Here is a 27,986-nt window from a genome sequence, read left to right on the forward strand (position 1 = left end):
GATGCAACTAGAGAAAGCCTGCACACAGCAATGAAGACCCAACGCAGCCAAAAATAAATTTAAAAATTTTTTTAAATGGGTGGAAGATCGAAATAGACATTTCTCCAAAGAAGACATACAGATAGCCAAAAAGCACATGAAAAGATGCTCAATATCACTAATTATTAGAGAAATGCAAATTAAAACTACAATGAGTTATCACCTCACACTGGTCAGAATGGCCATCCTCAAAAAGTCTACAAATAAATGCTGGAGACAGTGTGGATCAAAGAGAACCTTCCTACACTGTTGGTGGGAATGTAAATTGGTGCAGCCACTATGCAAAACAATATGGAGGTTCCTCAGAAAATTAAAAATAGAGTTACCATATGATCCAGCAATCCCACTCCTGGGCATATATCCTGAGAAAAACATGGTCCGAAAGGATATATGCACCCCAATATTCATTGCAGCACTACTCACAATAGCCAGGACATGGAAGCAACCTAAATGTCCATCAACAGAATGGATAAAGAAGATGTGGTACATATATACAATGAATATTACTTAGCCATAAAAAAGAACGAAATAATGCCATTTGCATCAACATGTATGGACCTAGAGATTGTCATACTGAGTGAAGTAAGTCAGAGAGAGAAAGACAAATATCATATGATATCACTTATATGTGGAATCTAAAAAAATGGTACAAATGAACTTATTTACAAAACAGAAATAGAGTTACAGATGTAGAAAACAACCTTATGGTTACCAGGGGGGAAAAGTGGGGAGGGATAAATTGGGAGATTGGGATTGACATATGCACGCTACTATATATAAAATAGATAACTAATAAGGACCTACTGTATAGCGCAGGGAACTCTACTCAATACTCTGTAATGACCCATATGGGAAAAGAATCTAAAAAAAAGTGGATATATGTATATGTATAACTGATTCACTTTGCTGTACACCTGAAACTAACACAACATTGTAAACAATTATATGCCAATAAAAATTTTTTAAAAAGAAAAAAAGATTAGCGTGGAACTAATTGCCTTAGATAATAGAAAAACAATAGAGAAAATCAGTAAAACCAAAGTTGGGTTTTTGGAAAGATCAACAAATTAACAAACATTTAGCTAGACTGACCAAGGAAAAAAGAGAGAGAGAAGACTCAAATGACTAAAATCAGGATTGAAAGACCACACATACTATCAACTTTAGAGGAAAAAAAGTATGATAAATAAGGGAATACCATAAACAATTGTATGACATCAAATTAGATAACCTACATGAAATAGACAAATTCCTGGAAAGACACAAACTACCAAAACTGATTTTAAAAGAAATAGAAAATCTAAAGAGATTTATAAAAAGTAGAGTTTGAAGTAGTAATCAATAAACTTTCCACAAAGAAAAACCCAGGTTCAGATGGCTTCACTGGTTAATTCTATCAAACGTTTGAAGAAGAATTAATACCAATCTTTCACAAACTTATAGGAGAAAACACCTAAAAACTAATTCTGAGATGAGTATTACCCAAATCAGACAAAGACTTCACAAGAAAACTACAGACCAATATCCCTTATGAATATAGCACAAAAATCCTCAACAAAATACCAGCAACCTGAATCCAGCAATATATAGAAAGGTTTATACACCGTGACTAAGTGAGATTTAACCTAGGAATGTAATGTTGGTTCAACATATGAAAATCAATCAATGTAAGATATCACCTCAGTTGAAAAAAAAGACAAAAACCACATGATCATCTGAGTAGATGCAGAAAAGGCATTTGACAGCATACAATGCCCTTTCATGATAAAAACATTCAACAAACTAGGAATAGATGGGAATTTTCTTAACCTGATAAAGGGCATTACATCATACTTAACTGTAAAAGCCTGAAAGTTCTCCCTTAAAATCAGGAAAGAGACAAGAATACCTGTTCTCATCACTTTTGTTCAACATTGTACTGGATGTTCTAGGAAATTAGGCAAGAAAGAAGTACAACTATCTCTATTTTCATATGACATAATCTTGTATATAGAATATCCTAAGGAATACACAAAACAAAGCAGAAGTACAGTAAGGCCACAGAATACAAGATCAGTAAAGAAAATTAACTGCATTTCTGTGCACAGGCAGCAAACAATCCAAAACTCAAATTAAGAATGTAATTTTATTTACAGTAGCATCAAAAGAATAAAATTCTTAGAAATAACTTTACCAAACAAAGCACAAGACTTGTATACTAGTAATTACAAAACATTCCTGAGAGAAGTTAAAGAAGATTTAAATGAATGGACAGGTATTCCATGTTCTTGAATTGGAAGACTCAATATTATTAAGACAGTAATTCTCCCCAAATTGATTTATATATTCAATATAGTCCCTGACAAAATTACAGCAGAATTTTGCAGAAATTGACAAGGAGAGCTCAAAGTTCATATGGAAATGTAAGGAATCCAGAATATCTAAAATAATCTTGAGAAAAAGAAGAAAGTTGGAGGACCCTCACTTTCCAATTTCAAAAGTTAATATAGTTATCAAGAAAGATAGTGTGGTACTGGCATAAGGACAAACATAATGATCAATGGAATATTATTAAGGGTTCAGAAACAAATCCTAATACTTAAAGTAAACTGACTTTTGACAGAGGTATCAAGGCATTTCACTGGGGGAAAGAATGTTCAACAATGGTTCTGGGATGACTGGACATATAAAAAGATTATCTTAGTGCCTTATCTCAGGCCATACACAAAAATTTACTCTAAACTTGCCAGACTTAAATGTAAGAGCTAAAAACATATGACGGTTTTAGAAGAAAATATAAGAGGATCTATGGGACCTCAGGTTAAGCAAAGATTTCTTAGACATGACAGCAAAACTATGGTCCATAAAAGAAAAAAAATATGATAAATTGGACCTCATCAAAATTGAAATATTTTGTACTTCAAAAGACACCATTAAGAAAATGAAAAAGCAAACAAATCTAGGAGAAAATATTTATGAAACACATATCTGATAAAGGACTTGTATCCAGAATACACAAAGAACTCTTACAACTTAATAAGAAGACAAATAACCCAGTTTTTTAAATGGACAAAAGAAATGAGCAGACTTTTCACCAAAGAAGATTTATGAATGGCTAATAAGCACATGAAAAGATACTTAACATCAACAGTTATTAAGAAAATGCAAATTAAAACCACAGTGAAATGACATTTTGTGCTCACTAGAATGATTGTAAGACAGACGATACCAAATGTTGGCGAGAATATGGAGAAGTGGGAACCGTCTGTCACTGGATGTTGATGGGGATGCAAAATGGCACAGCCACTTCGGAAACAGTTTGGCAGTTTGTCAAAATGTTAGACATAAAACCACCATACAACCCCGCAATTCCACTCCTAGGTATCTATTCAAGAGAAATGGAAACATATGTCCACACAGAGGCTTGTATGGAAATGTTTCCTGCAGCATTTTTCATAATAGTCAAAAATTGGAAGCAATCTAAATGTCCACCAACTGGCAAACGGATAGACAAATATGGTATATCCATACAATGGAATACAATTCAGCCATAAAAAGGAATAGACTACATCCATGTTAAATCATGGGTGAACCTCAAAAACATTTTGTGAAGTGAAAGAAGTCAGAAACAATAGACCATATATTGCATGATTCCACTTACATGAAATGTCTAGGAAAGGCAAATCTATGGAGACAAAGTAGATTCACAGTTGCCTAGGGTTAGGGGTGGGAACAGGGATTAACTATAAATGAACATGAAGGATCTCATTGTGGGGATGAAAATGTTCTATGATTGATTAACTCACTGGATACACTTGAAATGGATGAATTTTATGATTCATAAAATATATCTCAATGAAATTTAAAAAAATTGAAACTAACATTTATATAGCACTTACTATGTACCATACACTGTGTTAAGTGCTTAGCATCTAGCAACTCATTTAATTCTCATAACAGCCCTATGCAGTAAGTAATATTATTTATCCATCTTTCATAAATTAGGAAACTGAGGCACGAGAGATTAGGTGACTTGCCGAAGAGCACACAGCCAGTAATTAGTAGAGTTGGGGATCCAAACCGTCAGTCTGACTCCACAGTCTGTGATCTTAACCATGGCTTCCATTTGTGGGAGGGAAAAAAAAAAAAGAATATACAGATACACTTGTATACGGCAGGCAATATGTGAAAGGAATCACCAGGAAATTTTTTTTTAACATCTTCATTGGAGTATAACTGCTTTACAGTGGTGTGTGAGTTTCTGCTTTATAAAAAAGTGAATCAGCTATACATATACATATATCCCCATATCTCCTCCCTCTTGCATCTCCCTCCCACCTTCCCTTTCCCACCCCTCTAGGTGGTCACAAAGCGCCCAGCTGATCTCCCTGTGCTATGCGGCTGCTTCCCACTAGCTATCTATTTTACGTTTGGTAGTGTATATAAGTCCATGCCACTCTGTCACTTCGTCCCAGATTACCCTTCCCCCTCCCCGTGTCCTGAAGTCCATTCTCTACATCTGCGTCTTTATTCCTGTCCTGCCCCTAGGTTCTTCATAACCATTTTTTTTTCTTAGATTCCATATGTATGTGTTAGCATATGGTATTTGTTTTTGACTTACTTTACTCTTTCTGACTTACTTCACTCTGTATGACTGACTCTAGGTCCACCCATCTCACTACAAATAACTCAATTTCGTTTCTTTTTATGGCTGAGTAATATTCCATTGTGTATATGTGCCACATCTTCTTTATCCATTCATCTGTCGATGGACACATGGTTGCTTCCATATCCTGGCTATTGTAAATAGAGCTGCAATGAACATTGTGGTACATGACGCTGTTTGAATTATGGTTTCCTCAGGGTATATGCCCAGTAGTGAGATTGCTGGGTCGTATGGCAGTTCTATTTTTAGTTATTTAGTTATTTAGTTATTTTATTTTTTTTTTTTTTGCTGTGCTGGATCTTCATTTCTGTGCGAGGGCTTTCTCCAGTTGCGGCAAGCAGGGGCCACTCTTCATCGCGGTGCACGGGCCTCTCACTATCACGGCCTCTCTTGTTGTGGAGCACAGGCTCCAGACGCGCAGGCTCAGTAGTTGTGGCTCATGGGCCTAGTCACTCCGCGGCATGTGGGATCCTCCCAGACTAGGGCTCGAACCGTGTCCCCTGCATTGACAAGCAGACTCTCAACCACTGTGCCACCAGGAAAGCCCCTATTTTTAGTTTTTTAAGGAACATCCATACTGTTCTCCATAGTGGCTGTATCAATATACATTCCCACCAACAGTGCAAGAGGGTTGCCTTTCTTCCACACTCTCTCCACCATTTATTGTTTGTAGATTTTTGATGATGGCCATTCTGACTGGTAAGAGGTGATACCTCATTGTAGTTTTGATTTGCATTTCTCTAATGATTAGTGATGTTGAGCATTGTTTCATGTGTTTGTTGGCTATCTGTATATCTTCTTTGGAGAAATGTCTATTTAGGTCTTCTGCCCATTTCTGGATTGGGTTGTTTGTTTTCTGGATATTGAGCTGCATGACCTGCTTGTAAAGTTTGGAAATTAATCCTTTGTCAGTTGCTTCATTTGCAAATATTTTCTCCTGTTCTAAGGGTTGTCTTTCTGTCTTGTTTATGGTTTCCTTTGCTGTGCAAAAGTTTTGAAGTTTCATTAGGTCCCATTTGTTTATTTTTGTTTTTATTTCCATTTCTCTAGGAGGTGGGTCAAAAAGGATCTTGCTGTGATTTATGTCATAGAGTGTTCTGCCTGGGTTTCCTCTAAGAGTTTTATAGTGTCTGGCCTTACATTTAGGTCTTTAATGCATTTTGAATTTATTTTTGTGTGTGGTGTTAGAGAGTGTTCTAATTTCATTCTTTTACATGTAGCTGTCCAGTTTTCCCAGCACCACTTATTGAAGAGGCTGTCTTTTCTCCATTGTATATTCTTGCCTCCTTTATCAAAAATAAGGTAACCATATGTGTGTGGGTTTATCTCTGGGCTTTCTATCCTGTTCCATTGATCTGTATTTCTGTTTTTGTGCAAGTACCATATTGTCTTGATTACTGTAGCTTTGTAGTATAGTCTGAAGTCAGGGAGTCTGATTCCTCCAGCTCCGTTTTTTCCCCTCAAGACTGCTTTGGCTATTCGGGGTCTTTTGTGTCTCCATACAAATTTTAAGATTTTTTGTTCTAGTTCCATAAAAAATGCCATTAGTAATTTGATAGGGATTGCAATGAATCTGTAGATTGCTTTGGGTAGTATAGTCATTTTCACAATATTGATTCTTCCAATCCAAGAACATGGTATACCTCTCCATCTGTTGGTATCATCTTTAACTTCTTTCATCAGTGTCTTACAGTTTTCTGCATACAGGTCTTTTGTCTCCCTAGGTAGGTTTATTCCTAGGTATTTTATTCTTTTTGTTGCAATGGTAAACGGGAGTGCTTCCTTAATTTCTCTTTCAGATTTTTCATCATTAGTGTATAAGAATGCAAGACATTTCTGTGCATTAATTTTGTATCCTGCTACTTTACCAAATTCATTGATTAGCTCTAGTAGTTTTCTGATAGAGTCTTTAGGATTTTCTATGTATAGTATCATGTCATCTGCAAACAGTGACAGTTTTACTTCTTCTTTTCCAATTTCGGTTCCTTTTATTTCTTTTTCTTCTCTGATTGCTGTGGCTAAAACTTGCAAAACTATGTTGAATAATAGTGGTGAGAGTGGGCAACCTTGTCTTGTTCCTGATCTTAGAGGAAATGGTTTCAGTTTTTCACCATTGAGAACGATGTTGGCTGTGGGTTTCTCATGTATGGCCTTTATTATGTTGAGGTAAGTTCCCTCGATGCCTACTTTCTGGAGGGTTTTTATCATAAATGAGTGTTGAATTTTGTCAAAAGCCTTCTCTGCATCTACTGAGATGATCAAATGGTTTTTATCCCTCAATTTGTTAATATGCTGTATCACGTTGATTGATTTGCATATATTGAAGAATCCTTGCATTCCTGGGATAAACCCCTCTTGATCTTGGTGTATGATCCTTTTAATGTACTGTTGGATTCTGTTTGCTAGCATTCTTTTGAGGATTTTTGCATCTATGTTCATCAGTGATATTGGCCTGTAGTTTTCTTTCTTTGTAACATCTTTGTCTGGTTTTGGTAACAGGGTGATGGTGGCCTCGAAGAATGAGTTTGGGAGTGTTCCTCCTTCTGCTATATTTTGGAAGAGTTTGAGAAGGATAGGTGTTAGCTCTTCTCTAAATGTTTGATAGAATTCGCCTGTGAAGCCATCTGGTCCTGGGCTTTTGTCTTTTGGAAGATTTTTAATTTTAATCACAGTCTCAATTTCAGTGCTTGTGATTGGTCTGTTTATATTTTCTATTTCTTCCTGGTTCAGTCTTGGAAAGTTGTGCTTTTCTAAGAATGTGCCCATTTCTTCCAGGTTATCCATTTTATTGGCGTATAGTTGCTTGTAGTAATCTCTCATGATCCTTTGTATTTCTGCAGTGTCAGTTGTTACTGCTCCCTTTGCATTTCTAATTCTATTGATTTGAGTCTTCTCCCTTTTTGACTTGATGAGTCTGGCTAATGGTTTATCAATTTTGTTTATCTTCTCAAAGAACCAGCTTTTAGTTTTATTGATCTTTGCTATTGTTTCCTTCATTTCTTTTTCATCTATTTCTGATCTGATCTTTATGATTTCTTTCCTTCTGCTAACTTTGGGGTTTTTTTGTTCTTCTTTCTCCAGTTGCTTTAGGTGCAAGGTTAGGTTGTTTATTTTAGATGTTTCTTGTTTCTTAAGGTAGGATTGTACTGTTATAATCTTCCCTCTTAGAACTGCTTTTGCTGCATCACATAGGTTTTGGGTCATCGTGTTTTCATTGTCATTTGTTTCTAGGTATTTCTTGATTTCCTCTTTGATTTCTTCAGTGATCTCTTGGTTATTAAGGGGTGTATTGTTTAGCCTCCATGTGTTTGTATTCTTTACAGATTTTTTCCTGCAACTGATATCTAATCTCATAGCATTGTTGTCAGAAAAGGCACTTGATACGACTTCAATTTTCTTAAATTTACCAAGGCTTGATTTGTGACACAAGATATGACCTATCCTGGAGATTGATCCATGACCACTTGAGAAGAAAGTGTATTCTGTTGTTTTTGGATGGAATGTCCTATAAATATCAATTAACTCCATCTTGTTTAATGCATCATTTAAAGCTTGTGTTCCCTTATTTATTTTCATTTTGGATGATCTGTCCACTGGTGAAAGCGGGCTGTTAAAGTTCCCCCACCATGATTGTGTTACTGTCAATTTCCCCTTTTATGGCTGTTAACATTTGCCCTATGTATTGAGGTGCTCCTATGTTGGGTACATAAATATTTACAATCGTTATGTCTTCTTCTTGGATTGATTCCTTGATCATTATGTAGCCTCCTTCTTTGTCTCTTGTAATAGTCTTTATTTTAAAGTCTATTTTGTCTGAAATGAGAATTGCTACTCCAGCTTTCTTTTGATTTCCATTTGCATGGAATATCTCTTTCCATCCCCTCACTTTCAGTCTGTATGTGTCCCTAGGTCTGAAGTGGGTCTCTTGTAGACAGCATATATATGGGTCTTGGTTTTGTATCCATTCAGCCAGTCTATGTCTTTTGGTTGGAGCATTTAATCCATTTGCATTTAAGGTAATTATCGATACGTATGTTCCTATTACCATTTTCTTAATTGTTTTGGGTCTGTTATTGTAGGTCTTTTCTTTCTCTTGTGTGTCCTGCCTAGAGAAGTTCCTTTAGCATTTGTTGTAAGGCTGGTTTGGTGGTGCTGAATTCTCTTAGCTTTTGCTTGTCTGTAAAGGTTTTAATTTCTCCATCGAATCTGAATGAGATCCTTGCTGGGTAGAGTAATCTTGGCTGTAGGTCTTTCCCTTTCATCACTTTAAATATGTCCTGCCACTCCCTTCTGGCTTGCAGAGTTTCTGCTGAAAGATTAGCTGTTAACCTTATGGGGATTCCCTTGCATGTTATTTGTTGTTTTTCCCTTGCTGCTTTTAATATTTTTTCTTTGTATTGAATTTTTGGTAGTTTAATTAATATGTGTCTGGCGTGTTTCTCCTTGGATTTATCCTGAATGGGACTCTCTGCACTTCCTGGACTTGATTAACTATTTCCTTTCCCACATTAAGGAAGTTTTCAACTATAATTTCTTCAAATATTTTCTCAGTCCCTTTCTTTTTCTCTTCTTCTTCTGGGACCCCTATAATTAGAATGTTGGTGCATTTAATGTTGTCCCAGAGGTCTCTGAGACTGTCCTCAATTCTTTTCATTCTTTTTTCTTTATTCTGCTCTGCAGTAGTTATTTCCACTATTTTATCTTCCAGGTCACTTATCCGTTCTTCTGCCTCAGTTACTCTGCTATTGATTCCTTCTAGAGAATTTTTAATTTCATTTATTGTGTTGTGTTGTTCATCATTGTTTGTTTGCTCTTTAGTTCTTCTAGGTCCTTGTTAAACGTTTCTTGTATTTTCTCCATTCTATTTCCAAGATTTTGGATCATCTTTACTATCATTACTCTGAATTCTTTTTCAGGTAGCCTGCCTATTTCCTCTTCATTACTTTGGTCTGGTGGGTTTTTACCTTGCTCCTTCATCTGCTGTGTGTTTCTCTGTCTTCTCACTTTGCTTAACTTACTGTGTTTGTGGTCTCCTTTTCACAGGCTGCAGGTTCATAGTTCCCCTTGTTTTTGGTGTCTGCCCCCAGTGGCTATGTTTGGTTCAGTGGGGTTTGTAGGCTTCCTGGTGGAGGAGACTAGTGCCTGTGTTCTGGTGGATGCGGCTGGATCTTTGTGGTGGGCAGGACCACGTTTGCTGGTGTGTTTTGGGGTGTCTGTGGCCTTATTATGATTTTAGGCAGCCTCTCTGCTAATGGATGGGGTTGTGTTCCTGTCTTGCTCGTTGTTTGACATAGGGTGTCCAGCACTGTAGCTTGCTGGTCGTTGAGTGGAGGTGGGTGTTAGCATTGAGACGGAGATCTCTGGGAGAGCTTTCGCCGTTTGATGTTATGTGGAGCTGGGAAGTCTCTGGTGGACCAATGTCCTGAACTCGGCTCTCCCACCTCAGAGGCACAGGCCTGACACCCGGTTGGAGCACCAAGACCCTGTCAGCCACACGGCTCAGAAAAAAGGGAGAAAAAAAGAAAGAAGGAAAGAAAAAATAAAATAAAAATTATTAAAATAAAAAATAATTATTTAAAATTTTAAAAAATTTAAAAGTAATAAAAAAAGGGAAAAAAAGAAAGAAAGAAGAGAGCAACCAAACCAAAAAACAAATCCACCAATGATAACAAGTGCTAAACAGTATGCTAAAAAAAAAACAACAAGCAAAGGGACAGACAGAACCCTAGGACTAATGGTAAAAGCAAAGCTATACAGACAAAATCACACAAAGAAGCATACACATACACACTCACAAAAAGAGAAAAAGGAAAAAAACATATATATCGCTGCTCCCAAAGTGCACCTCCTCAATTTGGGGATGATTCCTTGTCTATTCAGTTATTCCACAGATGCAGGGTACATCATGTTGATTGTGGAGCTTTAATCTGCTGCTTCTGAGGCTGCTGGGAGAAATTTCCCTTTCTCTTCTTTGTTCGCACAGCTCCTGGGTTTCAGCTTTGGATTTGGCCCCGCCTCTGCATGTAGGTCGCCTGAGGGCGTCTGTTCTTCGCTCAGACAGGACAGGGTTAAAGGAGCAGCTGATTTGGGGGCTCTGGCTAACTCAGGCCGGGGGGAGGGAGGGGTACGGATGTGGGGCGAGCCTGCAGCGGCAGAGGCCGGTGTGACGTTGCACCAGCCTGAGGCGCACTGTGCATTCTCCTGGGGAAGTTGTCCCTGGCTCACGGGACCCTGGTAGTGGCGGGCTGCACAGGCTCCCGGGAGGGGAGGTGTGGATAGTGACCTGTGCTTGCACACAGGCTTCTTGGTGGCGGCAGCCGCAGCCTTAGCATCTCACGCCCATCTCTGGGGTCCGCGCTGATAGCCGCGGCTCACGCCCGTCTCTGGAGCTCCTTTAAGCGGCGCTGTTAATCCCCTCTCCTCGCGCACCACGAAACAAAGAGGCAAGAAAAAGTTTCTTGCCTGTTCGGCAGCTCCAGACCATTTCCCGGACTCCCTCCCGGCTAGCTGTGGTGCACTAACCCCTTCAGGCTGTGCTCACGCTGCCAACCCCAGTCCTCTCCCTGTGATCCGACCTCCAAAGCCGGAGCCTCAGCTCCCAGCCCCCACCAGCCCCGGCAGGTGAGCAGACAAGCCTCTCGGGCTGGCGAGTGCTGCTCTCGGCACCGATCCTCTGTGAGGGAATCTCTCCGCTTTGCCCTCCGCACCCCTCTTGCTGCGCTCTCCTCCATGGCTCCCAAGCTGCCCCTGACCTGCGCCACACCCCCACCCCCCGTCTCCGCCAGTGAAGGTAGTGTGTGGAAGCTGTTCCTCCTTCACAGCTCCCTCCCACTGGTGCAGGTCCCATCCCTATTCTTTTGTCTCTGTTTTTTCTTTTTTCTTTTGCCCTACCTGGGTACGTGGGGAGTTTCTTGCCTTTTGGGAGGTCTGCGGTCTTCTGCCAGCGTTCAGTAGGTGTTCTGGAGGAGTTGTTCCACATGTAGATGTATTGTTGATGTATTTGTGAGGAGGAAGGTGATCTCCGCGTCTTACTCCTCCGCCATCTTGAAGGTCCCCTTCCCACAAGGAACTTTTATCAGTAATTCCCACTCCGGGAAGTGGGAATGAGGGTGGGCAGGAAAGGGAGACAAATTTATTACTTTATACCACTTGAACTCTGAATTTTTTATACATTTTATAATTCATGTATTCATTTGGTTGATAAGAAACATCTATTTTTAAATCAAAACATTGGTTATCTTTGATCTGTCAAATTTTTACATTTTTAATTTTCCCTAAACTTTTTGATATTTTCTGAATTCTTCTGGGTATGTCTTCAGGCCTTCAGGCCAAGTTCTCAAGTAATTACCATGGCATGCTTTCTGTTAGGTTTCCTTCTGCCAGTGTCAGAGGCCCAGCATGGGCTCAAGGCCAAGAAGGGTCAGGGTGGGGGCTGAGGAAGACGATGAAAGAAGGGCCTGTGTTGCTTGTTCCCCTGCTTGGGTCAGACTGCGATTGGGCTGAATTCAAGGCTGCAGTGGGCTGTGGTGTGTAGCGCTGAACTCCCTAGACGCCCTGGGGCGCACCATGAGGCCTGTCCGTCTTGGAAATTGCTGCTGTCCAGTAGGGGGATAGATTATCCGCGTGCATGTGTGCATGTGCAAACAAACCTATTTGCCAAAAGCAAGGTTCGGATTTCTGCCTGCAGAGTTGAGAGTGAGTCTGCCTCCAGCGTGTGTGTGTCTGTGTAGCGGAGGTTTGGGGGAGGGGTTCCATTTAATGTTTAAAGATAGTTGCAAGAGAATATGTTATGAAAGCAGCTGTTGTGGAGTATCTTTACTAAAGTAGGAAATATTAGCTTATGAACTTTAGGAAGCCTCTGGCGGTATGAAAAGATGCTTAAAAGACAATGGAAGGGGTTAATGTTTAGACTGTGATTAACTCTTTGTAGTCATTTCTTTGGTTCAATAACGTTGTGGAGACAGGGAGTAACTACAGATGTGTTTGTTTTTAATATGTACTTATTGTATGCTAACACCCTACAAGAGCATGTTGTGAGAAAATAGGATACTCTTTTTCATGAAGTTTTCCTTTTTAAAGATTTCATATTCAGTAAAGACTGATTAAATGATACTTGGAGGAGAATTGCTTTTTCTTACTCCTGTGCTCTGGCCATGGACCAGCATCACATAATCCCTAGAGCCTTTTTGTTATTAAGGTGCAGCATAATTCAATGAAAGAAGCATGGGCTTCAGAGTCAGATCCTAGATCTGCCACTTACTAGCTGTGTGACCTTGGACAAGCTATTTAACCTAATCTTCAGCTTTTTGGTGGTTTTTCTGAAAAATGGGGATAGCTCTACCTCCCTGCACAGGGTAGTTTATTGAAGCACCTTACAAGGTGTTGGGCAATTAGTAAGTACTCAGTAAACATTAGTTCTCTTACCTTCCGGAGGCTGGGGCTGGGGGGCTGGGGGGAGTAAGAAACTGAGTAGGAAAAATAACTCTTTGGAAAGGGTCTACCTTCTCTTAGATGCCATTTTCCTTCTAAGGAAGGTCAAGAGGTGCACTTAGAGTGAAAATCTCTCAAGTCTCTCACCTCTCAAAATCTTACTCTGTACCCCAGGTGTGTTGCCCTGTGTCCATACCTTTCCAACGATGATTCTGAGTATTTGTATTACCTACTTACACACTGTGTGCACCCATTCATGAATTGATTGTCTATATCCAGGCAAGCACCATGCCAGTTTGATTTGCTTTGAGGATGTTGCTACTGAGATTGTCTTTTCGCAGCAAAGGTGGTGAAAAACTTGTTGGAAGAGAGAAATATTTACAAGTCACTACTTCAATTTTTTTTAAATAAAACCTTTGAGGACGTGGTAATGAGAGCACCACCAGATCAAGTATAACAGTCTTACCCAAAGAACTCATGTTCATCTGATGAATGCACGTAGCAGAGCCAATGATAAACTCTCAGAGCAACTGGCCCATTTTCCTCGATTGCCATAAACTGTGTTATTCCTGGTGAAGGAACCAGTTCAGTCAACATCAAATGTGCCTACTATCCATGCACTACATGTTATAGGAGGGGTTTTTGAACTTTTAAGTGTTCAGAATGCTAAGCTTTGGGGTGTTGGAGGGAGAGGGGGATACAAACAAGTCACAATTACCAACACACAACTGAAGTGTTATCTACATTCAGTTCCTCCAAGGTCAGCATAACCTAAGAGCAGAAAGCCAAATGCAAGACTTTGGGGGACAGCCACACTTGAAAAGCAGGAGGAAATTAAAACAGCAAAGCAAACCAGAAACAGCAGTAAAAGGGAAGAAAAGCAGGATATTACAAGGTCAAAACAAAAACCAAGACTCTTCGGTGGCCTCGCATGTAGCAAGGACTTCAAAAAAGAAAAGCAGCAAAAAGTGATTTGACGGGAAGGAAGTTAGCAGTGGTTTCCGAGGTTAAGTGGTTTTTGACTGGGCAGGTGGTTTCTATTATATAAACAGTGGCTTATATAGAATGAGATATTTAGATCAACAACTTATTTCACACAGAACATTAAGAAGCCATTGTAATTAGATTCACTCCCTCATTCATTTCATTAGCATTTGCTGTGCTCTTATAAGTGCCGAGGTCTACTAAGCTCCACAGGGTAGGGGTACCTAATAGAAAAGCCATAATTAAATCATAATGGCTTTTCCCTCATGAGGAATCTGGGTGAAGCTTTAGACCCATGGCTTAAAAATGAAAGTCTCATTTCCCTGAAAGTGTTTCAGTTTATGTATTCTTTTCTGATATATTCGCCTTTTGTTTTCCTTTTTGAATTAAAAAAGATTGGTTTGCTACATCACAGGCAAGGTGTCAACCTTGAAGGGCAGCAAATTTTAAAAGTATCAAATCTCAATGTATCTTATGTATGCGTGAGGAATGGTAGTTACAGCTTGTGCTAGATTTTTTCCTACAAATACAAACAAAAGCCATACAGAATAGTCCAAAGGAACCAAAGTTTCCTCAGTTTCACACACACAAAAGTGCATACACTGCTTTGCCTCTCAGAATTTAGTTTGGCTGGCCGCCATCCCTGTCAAAGTACCAACTTCGATTCTGACAGGAGGTTAAAAGCATCATCTCAAAGAATCCTGTGTGAACTCTGAGGAAAAACAGAAATGGCATTTATACCTTGTATTAGGGATTTATTTTCCATAAAAGTTTGATGCCTACAACGTAAACCCAACCCCTCACAGGAATAGGCCAAAGCTGCCAAGCTTTCCACATTTTCAGAAAATATGCCCTGTGGAGCTCTGCTTCTCAAAGTGCAGCTCAGAGCCGCCTTGCAGTGGGCAACCTGGTGCCTGGAAGTGAGACAACCCACAGGATAGATTTGGCACACTGCAAAGGTGGAGGTGGATTTTACAGCCCAGTGTGCACATGCACACCTTAACTAGAAGGGACTTTTGTAATTGGCCATCCAAAATAAACCCACCTTAAAAATAAATACACCAACCCACCTTAAGGGCAAGGCAGTGTGTTTTTTCTCTTCCTACTTTCCATATGTCCTGGGGGTTTTTTTCTTTTTAATAATGAGGAAAAATATTTAACTTTTAAAAAAACTAAAGAAAACTTTAAAAGGTTCTTCTAGGCCACCCTAATGAAAAATAGCTATTTGAAAATTGCTGATTATCCTTAAAATAAATCTGATTGTCCTTTAAATCCTTCTTTAGCTTCACTTATTTCAGTAACTCTGATTCACTGCATTTGGAAAGCCACTAGTTTTCAATTGTTTTATCCCTATACCTTATGTCAAAAGTTGCCCATCAGGGTTTCCCTGGTGGCACAGTGGTTAAGAATCCGCCTGCCAATGCAGGGGAAAACGGGTTCGAGCCCTGGTCCGGGAAGATCCCACATGCCGCGGAGCAACTAATCCCGTGTGCTGCAACTACTGAGCCTGCGTGCCTAGAGCCCGTGCTCTGCAAGAGAAGCCACCGCAGTGAGAAGCCCGCGCACCACAATGAAGAGTAGCCCCCGCTCTCCGCAACTAGAGAAAGCCCGCGCACAGCAACGAAGACCCAACACAGCCAAAAATAAATAAAACATTAAAAAAAAGTCACCCATCAAATGTTTTAATGGAGAATATCCTTTCTCTGCAGTAACTCCAAGTACTTTAAAACATGTACCCCAAAATTCATTATTAATCTTTTTCAACTAGTAGTTTTTATCCACTTTCCTTATAACTGTGATTGATTCCTCCTTACCATCAAATTCAAGGACTGTGTGAATGTGTGGCAATCAGATGAGCTAGGTTCTACTAATGGAAGAAACTCAAAACCAAAGAAAGAACTCCCCCATTCCAACTCCAATTTTAATTATTAATTTCCTTACTAGCCTGAAGGTACAAGTTATACCTCTCCCTATCCAACTTCTTAATGTAAACTATACAATAAAAAGAGTCTGATCTCTAGGAGAATGCTAAGCGTATGCTATTTCATAGCAAGGAATGTAATCCTTTCACAGGGAATAGTTTTTGTAAACAGGGACTTTTTTAAAATGAGAGTCAAGACCTCAGTTTTATATTTCATATCTAAAACTGTACTCCAAGTAGAAATATGGGGCTTAGCTTTCTCAGTGGAAAACAACCATCCCAGATTTTCCAAAAGTTAAACACAATGATTTTAGAGGAAAACACTATTTATTGTGTAAAAGATTTATATTAATCAAAGGCACAAAACAAAACTAAGACTATTAAAAGTTAACCTTAATGTTTACAATTCTTATCAACCTGGTAAGGAAATACCAGCTGAAGCTAATGAAGATGAGTTGCTTTAAATTCCTAAGGAGAATACAATAACTCTTGATACCATTAAGTAATAATTAGAACTTTTCAAACAATAGGGGAAATATGAATGTTAGTATAAATACCTAAATTTCGAGGCAAAGAAATGTAAAGTGTTAACTGTGTTGCAACCTGGTGTATCACAGAGGACTGGTAGTGCCTTTTATAGTCTTGGGTGCCTTAGAGGTCAGAGACCATCGTTACTACCGTTTGGCAACTCTGATGATGGGTGTTATTCAACTACTGGCTGGAATTAAATTACACAATGTGACTCTCTGCCTATCAGCAGAACAGAGACTAATGAAAACATTTTAACTTCTTGATGCAAATTATACAATCACACCCCATAACCCTGGCTGGGAAAAGGTCCAGTTTGGAGGGATCAATTTTCGATCACACTACATTGACAGCAAACTCACAGTGCCTTTCAAAAGCCACACACTGAGAAAAAAAAAAAGTCAAGAGGAACACAGTATTGCTTCATTTACAATTTACTAAGCTCTTCCAGTGTTTCAGAGTGACATGGGGATTTCAACTATCTAACATGAATGGGACAAAAGGTGGACTTCGAACATATCAAGCAAATGTCTTGATCGAATCAGACTACTGGTATAGTTTTTCAATCTATCTGTAAGAAATGTCGGTCTTCCATCCAGGCGATCTTGTAATTCACAGGGTTGGGGGTGGGGATGTTAATATCCTAAAATTAAAGAAAAAAAGTTAATTTACTTATAACCCAAATTTCAATATCTGTACTCCTTTCCACACATTTTAATCTAGTCTGCTAATGAAGACCTTCACGTGTTCCCAGTCAGTGGCTCAATTCAAATGTGAAGGGCGCCCCAGGGATTAATTCAGCCAGCTACAGTTCTCACGTTTTACCATTCAAATACTGAAGTTATTGAAGCACATGTTTCTCCAAAATCTAGTTAAGCTAGATGAGTTTATGGCTCTAGTAACAGTCCACCAGAGGACTGCAGTAAACGAGAATTAGGTAAAAGACCAGGGGAAAATGCCGATATTGACCAAGAGCAGAGTGTACTTGCCAGGTCACTATTGGGATTCTTCACTTCTCTACACTAGGTCCAAATCTGTTAGAAAGGGGACCACTTAGGATCTTTAGGCTGACATGTGCAGGTAAACCCAGAGAGGCCCTTCTGTCCTTTTTGGCCATGACTTGTATTGAGAGACAAGTGCCTATGAAGGGTTACACAGTACCAATAACATTTGAATGCACTGCTGGACATGACCTTCTTGGCAAACTCAGTCCATCCATCACACGTATAGGCTGGAGTAAACACTAACACTGAGAGAGCTGAGCATCAAAATGAACACACCTTAAAGTTGGAGAGGAATAGGCCCGTGTTGTGCTGGTTACACTATCTCATACTGGTTATTTGTTATGGCGCGAGAGAGGCAGTAGGCTAGAGAGATTCCAATCAGCTGGAAATAAAATACAAGCAAAATTAAACACACACAAAGCTTAAAGACCTCAGGATACAGGTATATTCTCCTTTCACTGCTAATTCAGTACCAATTTCCTTAAGTTTTTTTCTAGAGTAAGCATATAAGTGAAGTCTAACTACTATTGTGATCTGGAATTTCACAACCACCACTGACAAAAATCACTCAGGAAAATCTTGAAGTTTGGGGAAACTTTTCTTACTCTTCCTCTCAGTTATCAGAGCAAAAAGGATATGGCTTAGAATATGCATCTCATCAAGTAAAATGTCCATCTATCAAGGCAGAGATTCTCTTGGAGGATTCTAAAACAGTGCTGTGATGATGAAAATGTTCTGCAATACCTGTTCTGTCCAACACGGTGGCCACTAGCCACATAGCTTTTGAAAGATGGCTAGCGGCTATTAGTGCAGATTCAGAAAGACCTAGCAGGGCAGGTCTTAGAGAACTCTGTAGTTGTGGAAAACAGTGTGGGAAAACGTAAGATGCAAGACAACCAAAAATTGGAATGAAAAGAGCAAAACTACTACATCTCTACTGTGATGAGCAACTGAGAGTTTTGTGAAAATATGACTCCTCTAAAAATGCCCTTGCTAACCAGGGCCCTGAAGCAAAAACTGAAGCCTTCAAAGTGGAAATCTTATAGCTTACACCTAACAAGAGTGATGAAACATTTCCTAACTACAAGGACTTACCTGGAAGCAAGCAACTCCAAAAGAAATTCCCGCAACAACTCCCATTTCTGACTCTATAATGGTCATCACCTTTATAAAACAACCCTAATGGAAGAGAAAAAAAAACTTTAAGTACAGCTCAAACCATAATAAATACTTTGATCACACATCTCTGCGAAAGATGAGCTACCTTAGCCTTTGATTGTTCTTTTATTAAAATGTATTCTTTCATAACAAATCCTGTCTCCTTTGAGGAACACAGGTTCCACCTTGGATTATGCATTTAAGTGTGAAATCAAGTCACCAATTTTCTGACCTTCAGTTTCCTCATTTATTCAATGAGAATAACACCTGCTCTGCCCTATTTCAGATTACATGTACTGTGAGTAAAAATTAAATTCTTGTTTTACTCCTTACTTCATTGTTTACTTTATCTGCATCTCTCTGAGGAGAACAACCTTCAAGTTTACAGCAGCTCTTGGGAAATCCTTTTTCTGAGTAATAATTAGTATCCTTCCAGTCTCTATAGTCGGTGACACCACAACAGTGCAACTGAAAAAAATCCAACAGAAGCATTTATAGTTCACATTACCACTTTGTAGTCAAACAATTAAACCATCATCTTAGATTATACTTGGTGATCTCTATCGTAAGACATATTTTAAAGCAGCTGTTCTCTATTGGCATTATAATTCATGAGATTAGCACTTTGGGATTGGCCTTACTTTCACTGCTACAGTACAAATGAACAACGTCTGGTAGGCAGGGCCCTATCCTCTTCTCTGAGGGAATAAGGAATGTGTTCCCCTCTTGAGAAGCCACCACCTATGACCACTTACCGTATTTTGGATCTTGTCTACTGCATCGCTTCTATAATCTCCCGTAGCGTTATATTGCTTTAAAGCTTTGTCATAATTATTCTTAAAGCTGTTCTTAATCTACAGCAAAGAAACACAAGGCCAGTAAACAAAGATTTTAGAATGTTCTTTTGGTTTCTACGTCAAATAAGAAATTCCCACATCCGACCAATGGTCCTATCTTTGATAGCAGCAATGTGTATGGTAATTAACTTCTATGGTCCAATCCTGTCTTCTAAGCAATGTAAGTTTAGCTAAGGGGATTCCTAAGCAAAACATTCCAGTAAAAGATGATAACGACTAGAAGTTCAAAGTGCTATGGGAACACGTATTTATTCAAGTGGCAGCTTCCTTCTGCTGTATCTCCTCCCACCCTCAATCTTTCTTCACTTTCAATTGAGTACACATTTGATGCCTATGGGATTTTTTAAGCTACAAAATCTCACTCTGGGAGAATGCACTACCACTTTGCACTACCACTCTCATTGATGAGCCCTCAGTACTCATTGAATGACTTCCTAACCCCAGATTTATTAAGGTTTTGATGAGTGGAGAAGGTATCAATTTTGTGTTATCAATTTTGTGCTTTAAATATTTTCCTATCGCTAAAGTTATAAATTGTACTATCTACACTTTAATAGGTACTTATACACAGAAAAAATGACTGCAAATACAAATAATTACGGGTACCTTCAATTTTCTTCTGGTGACTATCAGTCTTTACCAAAAAAGTGGGCTAGGTTTTTTTTTACCAGAAAGTCATTACTGTCAGCTACAGGTTGAAAAGTCAGCTTTAAACACAGCTGTAAGTGATTTTTTAAACTAGTGAAAGCTGTCGCTTAACTCTATTACTTAAATTTATCCAGCTTTATCTCTTAGAGGATAAATTTTCACATATTAAGGTTCCCAAACTCAAGCTTACCTCATGTCTGAAAACAAATCCTACGATGGCAGCGACCAGTTCAACCAAAAAAATGAGAGTCAGAAACATTGCATACTGCAGGATAAAAAGAAAAGTCCAAGTCAGTCTATACATCACAGCTGCAAAGGGAGTCAATGTTCAGCACGTTTTTATGGAAAAGGGCAGGGAAAACACAACAAAGGTGGGAATTGGCAGCTACACTGTTACTTGCTAAGTTTTCATAAGGAAGAGGAAAAATCAAAAAGGGCCATGCCTAGTTCCAAGAAACAAAGCCTACAACATATAAGCCTTTTCAAAAACCAACAACCAATTCTAAGAAAGCAAGGACTCACCAGTTTTAGCATCCATGCAGAAGCTCGGCAGGTAGCAAAACAGCCGAAGGTGCCCAAAAGAATAATGACAGTGCCAGTGCCAATGAGCACGAAGGGGACATTGGTGGCCTTCTCATTTAAAAGGGAAAAATAATTCTCTAGGCTCACCTTGCCCCAAATGCCAACAGCAAGAAGGATAACACCAGTGATCTATGTGGGAAATCAGAGAACTGAGAGTTACACACTGTATACAGCAACATCTTCAAACCACAAACCACTAGGTGTTTAAGAAACAATAGGTGTGAGAATTGATGTAGCAGTCTGTGGCCAAAGAGCTGTGGCTGGGAATATGGTAGACAAGGGGGTGGGGCTGTACACAAGAACAGGCCTTGATAAATCCACACGCTGGATCACTGTGGCCAGGACAAAACTAAGAGGCAGCTAGAGAAGGCACCTTGACAAAATTCTTAAACTTTATCTGTTTTTTTTGCCCTAGGGATCAAAACTTAACTGTTTTACACCCGCCTTAGGAAGAAAACCTTTCCGCAGGTGGGGGTGGGGGGGTGGGGGGGAGTGTTTCTAAAAGTTCCAGAAACTTTCCCCTTCCCCCCAGTTCAGAGATGAGCACAGGGTACAAAGGGATGGTACACAAAGCAAGCCCAAGGACAGATTGGCGGGAGTGGTGCCATTACCATACTTACCTGCGAAATACTCCCCTCTTATGAAGCAGTGAAAAGAAAAAGACTATTATGCAAGCGAACCCTCACCGGGGCCGGGCAAGCCTTGCCTCTCCAACGGTCCGGGGACACCCTCTGTTTGCTCTGGGGGGATTCACTCCCTTACTCGCCCCCCGGATCGAATTCCAACGCTAGGCACGTCTGGGTCCCGGCTCAGCCTCTCGGCTGCCGTTGCCCGACACCCCGACCCGCGCGGGCGAGATGCCCGAGCCCGAGCTCGAGCCCCAGCACGTCGTCACCAGCGCCGGGGCCCCAGCAGCGACCGCCGCCCCAGCCCCACCAGCGCCTCCCCTCCCCACCCCCGATCCGAGCTCCCTCCGCTTGGGGTCACCCCCCCCACCCCCACACGACCCCAGCCCGGGATCCCCTCCCGTCCCCTGGCGTCTCCGTCTCTCACCCAGAAGATGAATGTGTAGATCAAGAGGACGCTCTTGAAACAAGTGATGACCGGTTTGGTCTGCAGCCTCCGAGACGGGGACGCCATGACTAGCCCGAGACCCTGCCCCGCCGCGCCAGGCGATCGGAACAGAGTGAGCGAGGCGCGGAGCCCCCGAGTCTCCCCGGAAAGTGCCGAAAAGTTACGAGCGTCTGCGACTGAGAAGAGCCGGAAACACTGTACAGTTTTCTAGAGGGCAAGGCCCGGGAGGCTGTCCGGAAAGTGACGACAATTTCCGAGCGCCCCCTGCCGAAGGTTGCCGAAAACTCTACACAAAAGGTTCTAGTGTCGGAAATTTCTTAGATCTTCAAAGGGGAGCTTGCTTCATTTTTTCGCTCAAGGAATCTTTCCCGCCCGCCACCCCTCCCCCTGACCTTATAACTGCATCATATTGTTTCTATCACCAGCGGCACCAGCAGCACCAGCAGCGCTCTGAGATTCGGCCTCGCCGGCCTCTGGAGCCCTAGAAGGAAAAACAGAAATGGAAAGAGGTTAAAAGTGACCTAAGAATATTTTATGACATAGCAAAATACTCTCAAGAAATATATTTCCAAAGAGAAACAAAAGCAGATCGCAGAGCGATACGTCCAGTCACATGTTTTTAGACAAAAACCGAAAGGAAAAGTGCAGTTTACCTGAATGGTAGAAATACGCTGATTCCTTTCTCCTGTTTTGTGCTTTTCGATTTTTGAACATTGTTTTATGAGGTGGGGAGGGGGCATAAGAATAATAAGAAATAATCACTTGTACGAATTCCAAAGGTAGGTATGAAAGATAATGAATTTTAGAATTTCTCTACAAGAATTTGCCAAGCTCCTTTATCCCTCTCCTCCCTGATCCTCTAAGTGACTTGAGAGTTGAGGAAGAGTGTTTTAAAGTACTTAATCCTGAAATGTAAGTTCAGCTATTAGCTACCAACTTCAAAAAGGGAGGGCGCTACAGAGAATACCAGGTAAATGTGACCCCCTTTTAAATGTTAAAACTGAAAGGCACTGTATTATTCCAGCCTTCTGGTTTTTCAGATCAAGAACCAGCTGATCACAAAGAGGCTGAAATCATAGGTCATACAACTAACGGCAAAGCCAAAACTAGAGCTAACTGTGCTTTGCAGTCATCTCCCCTCTTATACAAGCTGTATATGGTATTTGGTGTCTGCTCATCCCCAAGAAATTCTCCCAATTGCTTAGATCTTCCTAGAACTTGAGACCACGTGTTCCTAAGGACTTAAACTGCTTACAGGATGAGAATGAATCACCAGAAAGTTTCTGGTCCCTTATGTCCACAGGCAGCCCGAAGTCAGACTTTGGGATAAAGTGGAATAAAAAAAAAAAAAAAAAAAAAAAAAACAGCCCTCTTCACGGTCTCCTAAATACTGGAAACCTCAGGAGAGGGATTTTTTTTTTAATCTATTAAAGTCTGGTTTCTCAACTAAAGTATAAGCTCTTTGAGGGAAGAAACTGTGTCGTGTGTGTGTGTGTGTGTGTGTGTGTGTGTGTGTGTGTGTGTGTGTTATTTCTAGGGGGGTGGGGTTAGAAGACAGTATCAGTTTCCTAACCAACCAATTTACATCATCATTGACACAAGCTTAACATTACAAATGGGCATTTACTGTATTACTATGGCAATAAGTCCTGCATTAGTGAAGAAGAGATGGATACCTAAACTTTTTTGCTCGAAACCTTGCTTTAAACATATACCACAGAACCAGAAAACAGGAAAGTTCCATTAACTTGGTCACACAGAGCTTCCCTGTGCTTCAAATATTGACCTAGGACCAGCTCCTATAGCACCATGCCAGATGTCTGAGGTCCAAGAGAGCAACTACTGGAGAATTATTGCACTGCCACACTTTATACTAAAATCTTATCCTAAAATTAGAAAAGCCTAACACATAAATAGATGGAGAGAATGGGTAAATGATACATCTGTACACCTTGTAAACACTAAGCCAATGTCATCAGGCATAAGGCAGACATCAACTTTTAAAGTACCACATATGCCATAGCTACAGGAAATGAGGTTGAGGGGGGCTCTAAGTATAATTAAAGCTGTCTCCCTAAACTAAATAGCACTATCTGAGGGGTTCTCATATTAAAACAAAAAAGTATCAAGGGAAGTCTTGCTAAATTCTTGTCATCTTAAATGGAAGTTTCCTCTGAAGCTTAGGTTTGTACCATGTCCTGAAAGGGATTTTCATTGTGAGCCTGAGAGCAAATAAATACTTCTGTGGCTGAAGAAAAAACAAAATAGTCAAAGCAAAAGCCACATCTTATTTCCAAGTATGTGTTGATTTTCCTCCTCTCCCTTCCTCTGCCACTCACAACGCTGCTTTGTTTGAATAGCAGTCGGTGCCAAATTAAACCGAGAGCTGACATGGAATTTAATATTCCTATGGCCACAACACCTTGCACCAGAGCCTCCCACCCTGCTACTCCCCCCCACCCCACCCCATTGCCATGCCACCAAACCCAGAAGTTCAGTTTAGTTCAAATTTAGGCCTGGGTCTGGGTCCAAACCCAGACAAAGGGGCGTCTCATCCCATCTAGGCAATGTAACAAGTAATTCTCTAGGTTATAAGATTATTCTTTAAAGTATTAATAATGACTACAATATTGAGCATTGACTATGTACCAACCACCGTTGCTAAGCAATCAACAAGCGTTGCCTCATGCTTACATTACAAAAGCCCTTATTGTGAGGTGAGGACTACCACTGCCCACATTTTACAGATGAGGAGACAGGTTCAAAGAGGCTAAGTAACTTGCCTAGGACTAAGCCTTGGCAACTTCTGTTTCCCTCATCAGAAATGGGGCCCACTCTGTGATGAGACATGGCTGCCATTGTACATTTAAACACAAACAAGGGCTCTTTGCAGCCCCTGAAGCACAAGAACCTCAATGGTTTCCCCAATTCTACCTCGTGCTTGGGGTTTTTTGTTGAATTTTACTTTTGCCTTCACTCAATAGCCCAATCACCTAGGAGGTAATCCTGCGCATCCCAGAGTGGTAGAGAGTTCAATAGTTCTTCTGGTTCAGCCTCTTAATTTCTCCCTCTTTTCTGAGCACAAGAACATGTTTGATGCCGAAAATGTAGGAAAAAAAGAAGATACCTTCCTTAAGTATTGTTGCTGCTTGTTTTACATTCAATATTTAGTATAGATTTGTGTCCCTTCCCTATTAACTTCGTGTAACTTTCAAGATTAGATTAAATGTTTTTCTTTGGCATTTAAATGATGCCTCCCCCAGCACATGTATCAACTTATTTCCTACAGCTTTTCCAAAGTGAATTTTCTGTTCCACAATAAGCCAGTATGATTATCTTCCCCAATAAATAAGATCTGTTCCCTGCTCACTTCCCACTCTCCAAACTCAAAATTCCTGCCCCCCGCAACTTAAGGTTCAGCTCAAACCCAACTCAGTGAGAGCGTCCTCCCCCCAACCCCCCACCCCGGCCCACACACATACCTTTTTCTTTAACATCAGTGATTATACTGTGACTACTCACGTTAACTCATACCCTTAGTCCATTACTACAGTACCTGCTTTCAGTACCTGCTTTTTCTCTACTTACCTGTCTTACATCCCGTTGTTCAGAAACTACTGCGCCCCCTTTTATACTCTCCAGAACCCTAGGACACAATGCTCAGTTGATGAGCTCCTTTGGTGCTCAGCCAATCTTTGTTCAGCTCATTGGTCATAGCTGGTCTCTGAGGCTAACCACTTAGTAGTCAGCCAAGGTTTGATTAAGTTAAATGAAATTAAAAACTAAATGTCTAAGCCATCCCAGTGTCGCACTGACATAAACCAGAAAAATTAAGTTGATAATGTCTTGGGACATTACTACTGATTGTCTTAGGAACCAGTAAAAAGACATCAGGCATTTCGCACAGAATGCATCTTATCTCTTATTCACATAATGATCTTACCATTTTCATTTTCTAATACCTTTTCTAGAATCCCTCCAATTACCTTTGGCTAAGTGCCTATCGTAAAATCTAAAAGCACCTTCTACTTATTTTCTTAAAGTGTCATATTTTACATTACAGCCATCAGATAAACATCATTTAAACACATAATTTAAATATCATCATTTAAACAGATAATTCATAGGTATAGTTTTAAAAATTAGTTTCCTGAATAGGAGTATCTTTTTATTCCTCTTGTCTTTTCAGATTCTCTATGAATCCTTTCTTCCCTTTCCAGCCTTGATCTTGCCTCTTTCAAAAAGGCTCATAATATACAGTTTGAGACACAGAGAAATGAGAAATACTCCTAAATGGTATTAAAATTTACATTTCCATGTCAATTTGTCTTAGTCCACTTTCTAAGAAAATTGTTTCAAGTCTGAGCTTGTTGTGCTTTGCTGAGATCTCAACTAGGCAAGTCAGTTTCCATATCTAATATTTCTTAAAACAATACCTTATTGACTGCTGAGGGGCTTCATATTAAAAGTCTTGAAGTTGAAAATGATACTGAACTTTAAGAACCTTAAAACTTTGTATTTGTATGCATGAATGTTGCCAGTCTTTGTCTTATCTTCCCAACCAAATCATAGGGAGAGGTGTTTTGTTTAACTTTATATCTCCCACAGTGTCTAACATAGTGTTACCCACACATAGTAGGTGCTGAAGAAATGTTGGTTTTTTAAATTGACCCCATCTGTTTTGAGCAAGGTCTTCATATTACCCATCCCAGTGCTTCATACAAATGCTGCCCCTCTTGTCTCATTTATCCCCTTACTTTGACCTCCCTATGATTTCCATAATCTTCTCCTTCATTTTTTTCTTTAATCTCTCTCTGCCACCCCTGTGCCCTGCTCCTTCCAGCCCTAAGTGGGACATGAGGCCTTATGCAGCATCCTCATCTTAGCACGTGCTGGGCTCTGTGTTTGGTGCTGGGGGAATGAAGAAGACTATGCCGTGGTCCCACTCACAGTCTAGTAGGGGACAGAGATGACTCTGAGATGAACAGACTAGTAGAATAGGGGACAGAGATTGTCATATATCAACAGTGACAATAAGTGTGATAAATCCTGTAACTGAGACATGTACAGAGTGATATGATAGAAAGGAAGGTGAAGTAAACCAGTTCTGGCTGGGGTGGGCTGAGGGAAGCTTCTCAGCAGCAATGATGGATACGGTCTCAACAGCCCAGGAAAGAAGGGAAAGGGTTACAGGGTAGAGTAAATATATCTGCTCCAAGCTACCACAGTGTGAAAGGAAGAGCAAGAAGTTCAGTGTGTCCAGAATGAGGAGTCATGGGGTGCATGTTTAAAACTAGGCTGAGGACATAGGTGGGGTTTGCTTGTGCGGGGCACGGTGTGCCCTGCTAAGAGCTGGGACTATACTCTTTGCCAAGAGGGAGCCAGTGAAGGGTTTTTTCTTGTTTTTTTTTTAAGGTTTCCATTGTTTGTTTGTTTATTTATTTATTTGTTTGTTTATTTTTGGCTGTGCTGGGTCTTCGTTTCTGTGCGAGGGCTTTCTCTAGTTGCGGCAAGCAGGGGCCACTCTTCATCGCGGTGCGGGTCTCTCACTATCGCGGTCTCTCTTGTTGCGGAGCACAGGCTCCAGACGCGCAGGTTCAGTAGTTGTGGCTCACGGGCCCAGTTGCTCCGCGGCATGTGGGATCTTCCCAGACCAGGGCTCGAACCCGTGTCCCCTGCATTGGCAGGCAGAGTCTCAACCACTGCGCCACCAGGGAAGCCCAAAGGGTTTTTTTTAGAAAGAAAACAACCCTGGTAGAATTTATTCCTCTGCTCATTCACTAGCTCTCTCTCCTCTCTCTGTCTCTCTTTCTCTCTCTCTCTCTCACGCTCTCTGTCTCACACACACACACACACACACACACACACATTTAACAGATTCACTATTTCCTAACACATAACTTTAATGTAAACTACTATATCTGATTTCAAGGACCTTACAATCTGGCCCTACTGTATTTATTCAACTTTGTTTCCTACTGCTCCCCTGAACCCATCTCCCCTCTGAGCTAACAATGAGCCCTTGTATATGTCATTTCCCTGGCCTGAGAGCAGACCACGGCCCATGTCTTCCCACAGAGACCTCACAGTGTATTCGGTAGCTTTTGGAAATTTAT

At 40.4% G+C, this 27,986-nt stretch overlaps 1 protein-coding gene and 1 long non-coding RNA gene across 4 annotated transcripts in view; one reads left to right on the forward strand and one right to left on the reverse strand.

Annotated features, from left to right (window-relative positions):
• LOC309620843 overlaps positions 1-17,000 on the forward strand; it is a 129,727-nt gene extending 112,727 nt beyond the window's left edge. Inside the window, exon 2 of the long non-coding RNA XR_014239691.1 lies at positions 10,402-17,000. This is a non-coding gene — a long non-coding RNA (uncharacterized lncRNA). The remainder of the gene's footprint in view (positions 1-10,401) is intronic.
• On the reverse strand, positions 16,966-22,085 carry TSPAN6 (tetraspanin 6). 3 transcript variants are annotated; one of them, XM_082377529.1, is made up of 8 exons: positions 21,850-22,085; positions 20,737-20,925; positions 20,405-20,479; positions 19,465-19,563; positions 19,043-19,177; positions 18,647-18,730; positions 17,828-17,933; positions 16,966-17,190 (listed from the first exon to the last, which is right to left on the reverse strand). In XM_082377529.1, exons 1-7 carry the CDS (start codon positions 21,934-21,936, stop codon positions 17,865-17,867), a joined length of 738 nt encoding a protein of 245 aa, XP_082233655.1. In that variant the 5' UTR covers positions 21,937-22,085; the 3' UTR covers positions 16,966-17,190; positions 17,828-17,864. The 3 variants fall into 3 exon arrangements, with proteins under 3 accessions (XP_082233655.1, XP_082233656.1, XP_082233657.1); XM_082377530.1 differs by having other exon boundaries at positions 20,884-20,925; positions 21,850-22,084; XM_082377531.1 differs by lacking the exon at positions 20,737-20,925 and having other exon boundaries at positions 21,850-22,083.
• Between the last annotated feature and the right edge of the window lie 5,901 nt (positions 22,086-27,986).

Source organism: Balaenoptera borealis (genome assembly GCF_965194805.1).
Source record: "Balaenoptera borealis genome assembly, chromosome: X".
Lineage (NCBI taxonomy): Eukaryota > Metazoa > Chordata > Mammalia > Artiodactyla > Balaenopteridae > Balaenoptera > Balaenoptera borealis.

Coding starts and splice junctions, on each gene's coding strand:
- TSPAN6 (XM_082377529.1), bottom strand. CDS start 21,936: ATGGCGTCCCCGTCTCGGAGGCTGCAGACCAAACCGGTCATCACTTGT. Junction 20,480..20,736: donor CTGCATGGATGCTAAAACTG/GTGAGTCCTTGC, acceptor TTTATCCTGCAG/TATGCAATGTTTCTGACTCT. Junction 19,564..20,404: donor GATTTGTTTTCAGACATGAG/GTAAGCTTGAGT, acceptor TCTTTGCTGTAG/ATTAAGAACAGCTTTAAGAA.